Genomic DNA, 13,505 nt, shown 5'->3' on the forward strand with positions numbered 1-13,505 from the left:
CTTGTTATCCCCCGTATTCAAAAAGCTAGTGTCGTTTCATCTTCCCTCTCCTCCCCGCAGATCCTTTTAGGCTCCTTTTGCTCTGAGTATGTGGGGACAGTGATACGTTTTAATGAATAAATGAATGGATCTGTTCAGGAAAAATAAAACAGGAATCTGCAGCATTCCATCTGCCAGAGGGCCACATAAAGCAATTTATTCAGGCCTATTTGTCTGTGTACTTGCACCATGCATGCATATAATCTCTCGTGCAGATTCTCTTTTCTCAAGTGTTTATATCCGAGACTCATTGTTGAACATCCTTTTGGGCTGTTTTGGCTACGTGTCCAATGATTTAAAGTACTGTTCGGAGCTTGTCACACCACATATACACATAAGATTCTCTACTCGTAAGAACGGGAAGAAATTTATAATTACTTTTACCGCTCTCGTGTGGTTGGGAGAACACTTGGATGAACGTGCAATCATTGGAATTTGCATTATGGTTACACCGTAAAATAAATAATAAGATTATAAAAAGCCAACAACAACCTTACACTGTAGCAACAGTCTAATTTGAATTCACAATTACATAGTTCAGTGATCATTTTCTATCAATCTTATCCCATCATTTATTTGACACACAATTGAAGCAATGATTTTTTTTTTTTAACATTATGAAAATGTCAACATTTAATCAAATTTAACTTTGAAAAATAAAGAAGAGAGGAGAATTTCAACATTATATCATTTTGAGGTGGAGATTGCAGTGAAAATGTCCCAAAACTTTGTCTTAAACTAGTATTTTCATTATTAATTCTGTTGACGTTATGGTACACATTTAGTTTCTGGTGTTATTTTCAGATTCTATCTCTGACTCCGGTTTCAGGCTCCTTGCCTTCCACTCCTCATGTCTGATTGCTGCTCTGATGCATATCACCTGTGCCTGAGTGTGTGATTGTCTTCACCTGGAGGCTGTGGTATATATTGGGACTGTTCTGTGTGTTCTGGTGGTTGGGTCATCTGTGTTTGTAGATCTGCAGCGTCTCAGTCTGGGGCGCCGCATGTCTGGGCTTCCTCGTACCTCAGCAATAGTCTCCTTCGATCTCTAACATTTTGTTATGTTGGGTTTTTGGTTCGCTCCAATAGAATGAGCTTCTGTTCCACCAACAGCACATTGAGTCATCCCCTGAGGCGTTCAATTCATATCAAATAGATTTACTTCAAATTAAATTATTTTGAAGAAGAAACTATCAAATGCAAGTTAATTCAAAAAGTACTTTTTGTCAAACTTGCTGCCCTATCTCTTAAATCCTTGTGGTAGATCTGTTTGGTCCTGCAGTATTGAGGATGAACTCTTTGCTGCCCTTGCTAAGATCGAAGGTCCAAGAACAAAAGAAACAGTTTTCACACTGCTGGATCAAATGGCAAATACAATACTAACAAATTAACAGTATACGTCCCAATTTCAGGGAGTCGGTCTGAATGTTCATGTGACTCGCTTTAATCAATGCACATTTTTGTTATATAAAATTTCATAAACAAGCTTCTGGTATTATTATGAGCCCTCTTTCAATTTATTGAAGGTTGAAAAGACAAGATGGCGTTTAGAGTAGTATTGGCATTACTTTACCTTTTTTTTTTTTTTTTTTTTTTAAGGGCCTTTTAAATATAACAGATGTGACTGTGTGAAATACAGTAGATACCAAGAGGAATTGCAGAAGACTGTACCACTGTCAGGGGGCTGCTGTACCCATCATCTATCTTACTGCTCCACAGAATGAGACTATAATGCATTATACAGTGCATGGCAAGTACCTCCTTCCAGAGTTTCGTTTTTTTATTGAGGTTTTCAGAACTTTTTCTTCGGTTCCTGTGAAACTACCCCCAAAAGTATGTTTAAAGTTTTATATTTTGTAGCTGAAAAATTGACAAATCAAACACGAACATTAGGATCGAGGCATGACCGGATTTATTGGCACATATTAAAGTTAGACGCTTAACTTAGCAGCAATGATGGAGATCTTAATAATAACCCTTGTTTCTATTTCATTTATCCGTCGATGAAGCCAGAGTGCCAACCGCTGCACCGGTGTAGCAGCTTGTTTTCAACCCACAAGTGGCGCACGAAGACCCCAAACTCTCTAGGGCAAACAAAAGGGCAAATAAATAAATGGAACAACATGGACAGACGCACCAAAACGGGCATAACGGAGGTCATTTGCAACGTCCTACAACTTGTGTGTCCCTAAAACATAACCGCACTGTCAAACAATACCCCCCCCACCCCCCCCAAAATCACTTTCATTATGTCCTCCACTTCCTTCACCGTCATGGTGTCAGTGATGTTTTTTGGGTGGCCTGGAGCTTTTCCTCTGGGCTTTAACTCCTCTGACAGGCCCTTGATAGACGAGCAGTTTGCCTTACCCCGCAGTCAGGCCTCTGGGGAGGAAAGTGACGCAGGATCAATGTAATTATGTTGATTCAGTGTTTGCAGACCCCCGAGCAGGTTAACCTCTTCGCTCTCACGGGCCTGTGGGACCTGCCACTCACTCACTGCTGTTTATGAAGACTTGCCCACCAGGCCTGTCAACGTGTCCCGGCTCAGTTTACAAGCAACTAAATGACACGACTTTGCACTTTGAGACGGTACGCAGGGCAACTGGAGCCATAAATCTTTGAATTTGGGGGCTCGGAAAAATTTCAATATTCATCAGAAATTTGTTTTGAACGCCCGGTAAAGTGTGAAATACTTAACGTAATCTGTGTTGTTGTTCTGTCGAGACAATATTTAGTGTATTTGAGTTAACCAGTCATTAGTATAGTCCTTGTTTTCAAGCGTGAGTGCTCTACAGACTTGACATAACACCTGTTCTAGAAAGAACCCTATTAATGAGTGAATGACGAGGAGCATCAAAACAACTGAGACGCACTGCAAACATGCAACAACAGGTTATGAGCAACAAAACTTCCCGTCTCCAGCGGGTCTGCTCTCTCCTCTCCGTCCAGCAGTGGAGCTGGACATGTGACGATCGGTATACCTCCAACCCCTCATCTGCAGCCGGAGGATGAGCCTGCTGTCTGATGTCAACTTGTTTGTTTGTTGTTCTCTATCCTGTCCTGTTTCTCACTATACACCCTGCAGCTCTGCAGCTCTGCATCCAGTTCCTTGAAAATCCAATAGATGATAAACAGATGCTTTTTTCATCTTTCCAGGGGGCGTTTTAGCCGACAAGTTTTTCACAGATTTTGAATTTGTTGGGAAGTTCCTAATAAAAAAAATAATGTTAGATGACTGCACAGATTGTTCCAAATACTAATAAATCACATGTATGAAACATTGGTTTTTTTTCTTTGCTTTACAGTGAAAGATTTATATCTCCATACTGGTTATATTGAGTTCTCTGGGAGTTCTCTGGGCCGTCGTAGGCTCTCCTTGTATTTAGAAAACAATATGGGTATAAAATTTGGTTCTTTGTTATCCTTTGCCTTCATACAAAATCTTACTCACTGCACACCTGCAAAACAATGTTTATCACTGTAATTCAGTGTGTAAATACTCAACAATGCTGGCTCACCTGTATGGTTGAAATGTTCAGAGACATTAGCGACACAACAACAGTGATGGAAGAGTGTAAAATGGCTAAAAACCGTGTTAAAATGACATGAAGCAAAGCTATTTACCAACGTTTAAAATAAAATCAGTGACAGGGGGACCAAGATTTACTCTTTTAGTGGAAAGGGTTGCAAGATTAGTCGCAAACCCGCTCAAACGCAGAATATGTTTCAATTCAATCCAGTTATGTGACAAATTCTTAACCCAAGAATAATCCTTTGTTAGCTCACGTAATAACAGACGTGACGCTGAATCCTTTGCTTTCATTGTTCTCTGTGAATAAATATAATAAATGCATTCAATGGCTCATGATGTGTGTTTTCTTCAGATGACCTTGCAAGCAGGGCTGCTTTTGTTGAGTGTGCAAAAAAAAAAAAAAAGTCTGTTATTGCAACATGTTAATGGCTTTAAAACACAAAAAAAAACATAGCAATGCCTCATAGTTCCAAAATTATTAAATGTAATTATTTCAGACAACCAATAGTTTTGCGTTAAAACAATACTGCAGAAGAACTGAGTCTTTTCACAGCTAATAGATGCACTCCACTCACCACTGTGAGTCAAGATGAGCTTTCAGTCTTGAGATCCATAAACTGAGCACTTCTGTGCATGGAAAAAAAAAAAGCAGCTTTCAGCATGAAGCATATAACCAGTCAGTGTGTTTAAAGGAACTTCCATCTATTAGACGGCAGCTCATTAATGGATAGAAAAAAAAAGAAGAAAAAAAGAAGAAGCTAGTCAAAGACAGCACTGCTGTGTATAATTAACCTAATTATGTCTGGTCGTCCAAATTGAAATGCACTGTAAATTCAGACATTAAGGTCTAGACTGAGCCCTGCATCTTAATTTATGTTGTGACACGTCAAGAGCACAGCCGAGTCCCCGTCGACTTGCGTCCTGCTTTATGTCCGATTTCTCCTTTTTCTCCTTTCACACTTATTTTTCGCCTGGTGATAAAGATCTGAGTCACGCCTCCTTCCCCTCCTCTTCTTCTTCTTCTTCTCCTCCCGGCACATCCTCTTCTCCTCCTCTCGGTCTGCTGCTTTGCAGAGGGACGACAGGGTCTTGTGGCGGCGCTCTTGTTGCGGCAGCGTCGACTGCACCACACAGACCGGTACACAGAACAAACAAGGCCCCTCCCCGAGCCTCCCCGTGAGCCCCCCCGCACTGTCTGGACCCGTCTGTCTGATGAAACTGATCTTATCAGGCCAGCCTTCCAAAGGCGCACAGGCCCATTGGGAGTTTAAATGTTCTCCGTTCGAATTCAAACATCAGATATGAGAGGTAACTTGTGAGGTCAGGCAGGGAAACTGCGGTACAAAGCCTCTACTGACAGTCAAAGGAGTGACATGAGTTCCATGTACTAACTTATCTACCTTTTATGTAGGGCTGCGACAACTTGCAACAAGTTGGGGACACAAAAATGCACCAAAATAAGAAATTTGATTAGCAACAAATTTGTCGTTCAAATTATACCCCCCAAAAATTGTAAAATTTTCAATGTTCATTGAAACATTGTGTCTTCAGAGGTCAAACTCAACAGGTCTTATAAAAGAAGTGAATACATGTTGGAAATGGACATATCTCGCAGTATCTAATGCAAAGAAACTGAATTGAAAAGAATGTTGCAAGAAATGATTGTGCACATTTTTTAAAAGTCTTATAAGTTTGCAGATGTTTCGAAATACTTTTGAAAGTTTGCAATTTGTCACAGCTCAGTGAAAGATGAACTCAACCTGGAAGGATGATCTTAGCAGTGATGAGACGTCAACTTAATTGAGAAGTCTAGTTTTCATATATTGCAAAAACTTCATATCCAGTCATGTGCAGACATTTTCTGACTAAACCGTGCCGAGTGATTTGCTTCACAACCAAACACACAACATAAACTTGACACAACCTCTGAAGCAGTACGAACATATTTCCTCTTTTATTTACATTCCTTTTCAAATGTTAACATTTTTCGCTATAACTTTTGATCAGGTTGGCATTTTTTTTTTTTCTCATTAAAATAAATTGGCACAAGTAAAACATATGTAGACAAAAGTTTATTTACACCATACAACATTTTGTTTTTAAATATTTTATACAGAGCTGCAGATGAGAGAGCTTGCCGGGATCCTTCAAGCAGATTCTGCAGTATTAAAGTTGTGAAATATATTATTTATATAAAAGTGAGTATTATCTTTATTGCATTTAAAGCAATGAAGAATGTAGCTTGACAAACATTCATTTTAATATGACAGAAAAATCCTCTTTGCCTCCCATGTTTTATATTATAAAGTAAAAAGTGTAGTAATGGCCAAACAGACTGTTATAAACTTTTTAAAAACCTGCATAAATATATACATTGTGCTCCCGGGTCCAGTTTTATGAAATAAAAACTGGACCCGATGAAGCTGGGACGACATGGCATGTCATTTTGCTTTGTGAGGTTTCGTCTCGAGAGATTACCTTTTTTTTTTTTTTTTTTTTTTTAGCCAATTCCAACAGATAATTTGAAACACATGATGGTAAATATTGTACACCAGGCTGCCCCACACTAAGTACACTAGTGAGAATACAAAAGTAACACTGATGTTTTTAATCCCTTTTTTTTTTCTTTTTTTTCTTTTTTCTCTCTCACCAGTCCTTATATTGTATTGGCACATAATGTCCCTGCCACGCTCATATAATCCAGATATGTATGCCAAGGCTGTTAGAAAAGTCTGTTGCTTTATTCAGTGCAAAATACATCCCTTTCTCCTCCTTTTTTCTAGTTTTGCATTTTCTCCTTCTTCGCCCTCTAGACTTCGGTTTGGAAGTCTCCCTCCTGGACATCTAAGGGTAGGTTGACACACTTTTCCCACTCTGCAGGCGTCATCTCCAATGAGTCCTTGGTGTCAGATTCTAGTACATTCATAGTGGCGTAGTTCTGGTACTCACAGGCTGGATTGTAGCTCTCCCATGGGTTCTTGTTTGGCATTGCCTTGTCCTGTGAAACATGGCCAGTGGGGTGTGATATTAATGGCATGACATCCTCCGGAGCTAAACAGTTTTTTATTTATTTATTTTTTTTTTTCTTTTCTTTTTTATATATATATAAATATATATATATATAAAAAAAGACTTTTCCAATGAAATCAGCTCATTCAAAAGGGCATTATATGAAAATCCTACTCACTGCTAATTGAAAATAATGGATTAATGCTGTGGGAAGCATCAAATAACAAAAGATAATGGTAGTGTATTAAATATGAACATGCTCACGCTATTTTCATGGAGTCGTAGCAGAACTGTGTTTTCCCCAAGCTCAGAAACTGGTGCACTATATGGGCTGCATGTGTGAGCCATTCATCTGAATGTGCTCTCATTGACAGTCCCAAAGACACTATTGCAAATAAGGCAGACAAGCTGCTCCCAGTCAGGGAATATAAAATGGATACTAATGTCTGCAGTCAGCTCTGCAGCAGATTCATTTAGCAGGAGAAAAAAAAAAGGAAATGTGGGGAGTGTGAATGTACTGTACTTATCTTTTTCTATACAAAAGGACTTGCACTAGTAACTAAGCAACGAGCCTCAAATTGCATTGTACTCTGGAGGTGATAAAAATGTGAGCGAAAAAGGAATATATGCAACCAAAAAGCTATGGGATAACACATATTGTCTCTTGGTTTTTACTGTGCTTCGTCACAAGCCAAATTTCTATTTGCTGCACTCGCTCCAGAAATATTGCTGCTTGTCCGAGACAGACGGATAAAGCTTGACATCCCAATTGTGTAGAGCTCCAGCCAGGTGTGGAGACAGATGGTGAGACTTTTCATGTGCAGCAAGGTCATGAAGAATTTGGAGAATTAGCCTGACAAGGAAAAGTTTCCCCCTTTTATACAGTTGCCGTCGGACAACAGCTACATCAGGGTAATATTTGTATAGATGTTGATAGATTAAAAAAATCTGCCATGCATTAATGGGAAATAAAGGGATGGGGTTGCTAGGTAGGTAAATGTGCATGTAAATAAAAGTGCATTCATGGCCTTGCATTGGAATGGATGCACTCTACTGCAACAAGATTACCAAAGGTCTTTCTTCCCTGTGACTGGCCTTGTAGAGAAAATAGTCTGGTTCTTTCTAAAGGGCAGCGCCTTCACTCGCCACTCGCCTGCTGCTGGCAGGTCAGTGTCTGGATGTATACTTTAGTGTCATAATCACTCTTTTGCACAATCACACACTATGTGTCCTGCAGCAGCGAGTATCTACATAATCGAGCATTTGATTGTTGCTCTCCTTAGCTGGCTAATGGCCACCCCCCTGGTTTCCTGTTACTCACCATGCTGCCCATATTTGGTATGTCTCGAAATCGGTCCAGGGTTTGAAATTTCTGATTCAGTTCCTGGAACAGCTCCATGTGTCTTTTCCTGGTGTGCATGACTTTCTGCAATGGCAAGGGTTTTCTCTTTGGTATTGACAGCCAATAATGGAAATGCATCTTCCTCTCCACCCCCTCCAACTTTGATCAATTTGTTAGTGTCATGGTAGTTTACTTATAGGCCAGGTTTGAAACAAATCTACTCGTCTCTGCATATATACAAGAGGCTGCCAAAATAAAGGAAACACCGAGATAATTAAAGTTAGTGTTAGAGGACACTTAAAGTTGAAGCATAATTCTTTACTGATAGATTGCCTCATTTGGAGTTTTGTTAGTGTAAGGGAAATCCTGATGATCAAACCTTGGCACAAAGCATCCACTTTAAGGGCGAGCGTCCATTTGAGCTAAGCGAAACCACAATGTGCCCCGAGCCAAAATATCATCCAGAATCTCAATGGTTCCTTTATTTTTTAGAGTTTACAATATATATGCAGAAGAGCCTGATTTAACAATGCAAAGGAAATGCTAAAACCTGTCAAAGGGGGTTTGAAAATGTGTTTGCAAGCCAATATAATCACTATTGAAACCAGTGGTAAAATCAGATGTGAAATGTGCAAATGACTTTAAAAGCATACATTTTGAAAATCAACATATAGCTAATGGATGTAGGAGATGGAGGAGGACAAAATGTAGATGAGAACTGTTGCCCTGTTTGTCAGTTGACAGCCTTGCTTTTACCTTAACTACACAGCATGTCAATAAATCTTTTCGTGTCAAGGCTGTGTAACTCCAATAAGCTTAAGAGGCACAAGTACGAGTAAATCAAATGACAAACACAACTACAAAAAAAAAACGGCCTTTCTGCCTAAATAAGCTCGATGCATGTACCACTGAAAAGAATCACTGTCTCTACGTACCTCAAAGTCCAGATCCGAATATCGTGACTTTCTTCTCTGTGAAAATAAAACATGAAGGAATGACATTATTAACCATTGGTTTCAGAAAAATGTGTCATATGTGTGAGGCATATTTTAAGATGTGTGACAAAAGTGTTTATTGCAACTCTGTGTCCTTGGTGTTTCATCCGATATGTACCTCTAGAGAGCTCATAGATATTGTAGACCCTGTCTCACTCCTCGAGAGGCCGGCAGACTCTTCCATCTCAGCGAGGAAGTTCTTAACTGCCGTGCGAGGTTCAAAGGGCAACGTCTGCATCTGCTCTGGAGCGCTAGGATACTGCTGCTGCTCCAGGTTCACATTCATGTGGTCCATGCCTGACGGGCTGATGTTGAAGTCAGGACTCATCTTGTAATGCATGAGCCTCTCGTGTGGCAGCGTATCCATAGTGATGTTCATCTTAGTGTCATCTTTCAGGAGAGTGGGCATGTTACCAGACCCCGACACCGCTGCTGCGGAGGCGCGAGGCATGACTATGTAGTCCGTCTCCATCATCTGCCCCTGCGCCAGGTGGCTCTCCAAGTCGAGGCCGCCCATGTCTTGGTCACTCTGGCGCATGGCGTCATCGGTGCACAGGTAAACGGTGCGGCGCATGTCGGCGTTGCTGTCGGCCATGCACTGCTCCTTCAGCTCACCCACCCCCATCGGCATGTGTAGCGCCGAAGGCTGCTGGATAATCACTTTGGAGATGATGTTGCCAGGCAACGTGGAGTAGTTGAGGCCCTCGGGGCCCTTCTCATCCTCCTCATCGTTGAGGGAAATGCGGGAGAGGGTGCCTGTTATGGTGGCGGCACGACAAGAGCCCATGTCTTTGTGGAGTGCTGCAGGGCAGGGTGATACAAGGATTAGGAGGAGTTCCTCAGTAATGAAAGGAGTGTCACAGTCTATCTGACATTACACAGCACATGACCAAAAGGACAAAAGAATTCAAATATGTGGATTCAATATGAGCTTATTCCCACAGGGGATTGTGGTGCAGAGGGAAAACTGTAACAACAGGATGAATTACTGTGAATATGTGAATATGCACCGAGTGTGACATTAACACTTAAATACAGGAAGAGACGACAACAGTGTCTGTGTCTCTGGGGGATGCTGCTGTAAATAAGCTAGTACAGGTTCACCCAGCCCAGAAATCCCCGCTGCAATATAGTATAGAGCATCCTGCTGCTAACTTTGAGATGTCGGTGATGACCTTGTAATACACAAAATATATATTCTCCTAAAAAAAAAAAAAAGTTATCTCCTCAGAAATACATTCACATATAAAAACAACCCCCTTTCCTCCCAACTGAGCATTTTAATCTTTGCCTCATGAATCACCAGGAATTATGTGGTCTGTTCAAAACTGGCCTGCAAGGACGTTACAAGAACAACAAACAAGATCGAATGCGCTCCTTTCTGTTTGAGGCTAATTTAATGCACTGCGTGGACATGGGGAAAACAGTCTGAGCAAAGTTTACACTTATACTCTGTGGAGTGACACTGCAGAATATTACCTCTGCCGCTGCTTGTAAGCAAACCAACTTATACTCCGTAAGCCTGCGGAGTCATCTGTGGAGTGTGCTTGTGTTTTTCAGCAAGGCTTTCTCAATCTGGTCATGATTTATAAATGACACCTGTCTGCTCTGCCTTTTTGTTTTGGTGATGTCCACTTTTAGCTTTACAAGGCAGCACAGCATGGTGTATTGTGGCTCAGAGGAGCTACGCAGCCCTTTTCCGTATCCTAACAACCTGTGTTTCTAAGAGCTCTGAATAATGGTCAGCTTAGTGATTCCCAGGAGATCCTTTAAGGATGTGCTCTTCATTGACTTGGAAAAGATTTAAGAGAGACAAAGCTCCGGGCTTGTGTGTGTGTGTGTGTGTGTGTGTTGCCACTACGAGTTAAAAGCATGCTAACTTGCACAAGTCCTTTGAAACATGTAGTCATACACGTCCCTACAACAAATACTGTGGCTCGTATACCCAGGAGTGACACAGAGAATTTAGAAAGGAAATGTTTTGGTTTTGTTTTGTTTTTTAACACTGGTGTAAGTGGAGGAAGAAATCCTCTCAAAATTAGACACGCAGCACCTACACACCTTCTCTATGACAGCAGCGACGTCTTAATGAAAAACATAATTACAAAACGCACCCGCCAGAAGATGAGAAAAACTGTCGCTACTCCTCGTTTATTGCAGTTATTTATTGTGGTAAAACTGAGAAGTACAGTGAATCTCCAATGGCTCCCTTTATAGTGTTTTGTTCTCAGATTAAAGTCAGTGTTTTGGTAACTGTGAGCAAAAAAAAACAAAAAAACCTCCTGTGGGGATTGTTGGTTGTTATATAACCTGTTCTATTTTTCACTGTCTAACCTCTTTTGGGTTTTCTACATGCGAAACCAGAGGAATGTTAATAAGAGACTAAAATGCTCTTTACCTGATCGGCAGGCGATGTCCACATCCTTCTCAAAGTCCGTCTGTGGATGGGAAACAATTGGATGTTCAGAATGGCTCATGACGTACACATAAGAAAAAAAAAAATTTCATATTCACTTGCCATCTGAACAATGTGGACCAATATTTTCTATATTTCTATGCACTTTACTGGGAGGCACCAGACAGAAACCTAGAGGGAGTTTCTCTTTATAATTTTCAGTAAGGAATCATCATAAAATCAAGGGTAAAACTGTTACTCATACACAAGGCAACAGAAGATATTTAGAAATTAATTCAAGACCTCAAATAGGTTTTAGCACATCACATATATTAGAATAAAGTCCAAAGAAAACAGTCATTGGGAGCCAGTTGAGGAAATGCCTCTCACCACATTAACAGACTGGCCAATTCAAATTATACATTGTAAATTCATCCACAAGCATAAACTCCTCTCAGTAGTTTACATTAAGGACACATCTGTCAGACACGTGTCCTATAAATAGAACAGCTTCTACCGTGTGAACATGGTGCCCATTTTTGTATGTGCAAAACTTTAGTCGATCAGGTCCTGCATGTGTAAACTAATATAAAAATATCCACTAGTTCGGAGCATCAACAACTGGCTCAGGCAAAAACATCCTTTTGTTCAAATCAAGAAAATTAGGAATTTTGTCCATTACAAATAAATACACTTTTTTTTAATCATCTCAAAGTGGATGGGAAAAATAAGACACAATTTCTTCTCTCTGCTCTGTCCCAATAATATAGAAGTGAGAAACTAAATAAATAATAAATCAAGAGGAAATAATGCTACAACAGCAGCAGCAGCAGCTGGGAAGCAGTTTGTGCCGGCTGTTAATGACTGTATTGAACCAGGGGGCCCTGACACCATTCTGCTATCATGAAAACTATTTCACTCTGAGGGGTATTAGAATACTAATGACAGATCATTGCTATGATGTGCCAGTGGCATCGTCATGCGAGATGAAGAGACTGGTGTCCCATTTGAAAGGTCAGGAAGGGAACAGTCCTCCATTAACCACTGAGAGGAGATGAGAGAGATGTATGGCAAACATGGATGGCAAATTCAATCAAACAGATATAAAGGATCGGGCTTTGGGGCTAAGAAAACCGAAAGAGAATTGATGCCATTTATCAAAGGGCCAAGTGTCTGCCCCTACAAATAATTGCAACTTTACAAAAGCATTTTGTGGGGAATTAAAAACCTGTGGGGAACAATGGCTTATCGTTTATAAGGGACAAATGCACATACATAATTTAAAAGCGAAAATGCACAAAGCGCACAAGCCAAATTAGGGTTAGTCAAGAAGAAGGAGGTGAGCATGTGGATTCTAAATAAGCAGGAAACACTGGGTCTGCTTAAATTATAGAAGCTCAAATGGTTGCAGATAGCGGGGTAACTGTGCCTACCATTATCTGAGCATGCCCATTAGGGAAGGTTCCTGTTGCATCACCGCTGATTGGATCTTGGCAGTTTCTGAGCCGACATCTGAAAGCATCTTGGACCTGAGGCAAGGCAAGGCAAGGCAACAGTATTATGTATAGCACATGTCAGCAACAGGGATTTTGCTTTACATTGAGAAGACATGAATGACCGGAAATCCAGAGAACGATAAAAACAAGAGTCAGAAAGCCAGAAGCCATGCTGGAGGACAAGAAGAATTAGTTTTTACCATGTACAAACTGCAAGCTGTACTTTTAGCTATTATTGCCTTTGTTTTTAGCTCCTGGTTTTAAATGCACCATGTTTTTTTTTGTTTTTTTTGCTCAATGTTTTTTATGTTTCACACAGGGGAACAATCCGAGCTCAAAATTTGTAGGCAAGTCCGATAATAAATGAGTTATGGATTTAACTACCAAACCACCTGCAGTGACATTTGTTTATCAAAAAAACAGTTGTATTGCTCTCAGAGGTGGAACTGATCCTCTACCTCTCTCCGTAGGATACAGTGCACCATCACAATGACAAAACCCTGCAGCGAGTCAAAGACGGCGAAGAGGATTTGAAAGAGGATGGAGCGCTTGTCCGTCATGGCGAGAACTGCGGACATCCAGGTCAAAGCCAGCAGAGGTAGGACGACACAGGAACTCCACAGGGACGCCCTGAGGGAAAAGAAGAAAGATGGTGTTGAGGAAACAAAAAAAAACAAAACAAGAAAGATGATGTAAG

General features: G+C 40.6%; 1 protein-coding gene across 4 annotated transcripts in view; it reads right to left on the reverse strand.

Annotated features, from left to right (window-relative positions):
- Positions 1–5,637: 5,637 nt before the first annotated feature.
- The window catches only part of adgrb3 (adhesion G protein-coupled receptor B3), a 129,083-nt gene continuing 121,215 nt past the window's right edge, over positions 5,638–13,505 (reverse strand). For all 4 annotated transcript variants that reach the window (XM_080481564.1, XM_080481563.1, XM_080481562.1 and 1 more), the window contains 7 exons: positions 13,267–13,438; positions 12,746–12,841; positions 11,316–11,355; positions 9,036–9,718; positions 8,858–8,893; positions 7,902–8,006; positions 5,638–6,569 (listed from right to left, as the gene is read on the reverse strand). In XM_080481564.1, the coding sequence (XP_080337690.1) occupies positions 6,381–6,569; positions 7,902–8,006; positions 8,858–8,893; positions 9,036–9,718; positions 11,316–11,355; positions 12,746–12,841; positions 13,267–13,438 (1,321 nt within the window). In that variant the 3' untranslated portion in view covers positions 5,638–6,380. The remainder of the gene's footprint in view (positions 6,570–7,901; positions 8,007–8,857; positions 8,894–9,035; positions 9,719–11,315; positions 11,356–12,745; positions 12,842–13,266; positions 13,439–13,505) is intronic.

The sequence above is a fragment of the Lipophrys pholis genome (assembly GCF_963383615.2).
Source record: "Lipophrys pholis genome assembly, chromosome: 15".
Taxonomy (NCBI): Eukaryota; Metazoa; Chordata; class Actinopteri; order Blenniiformes; family Blenniidae; genus Lipophrys; species Lipophrys pholis.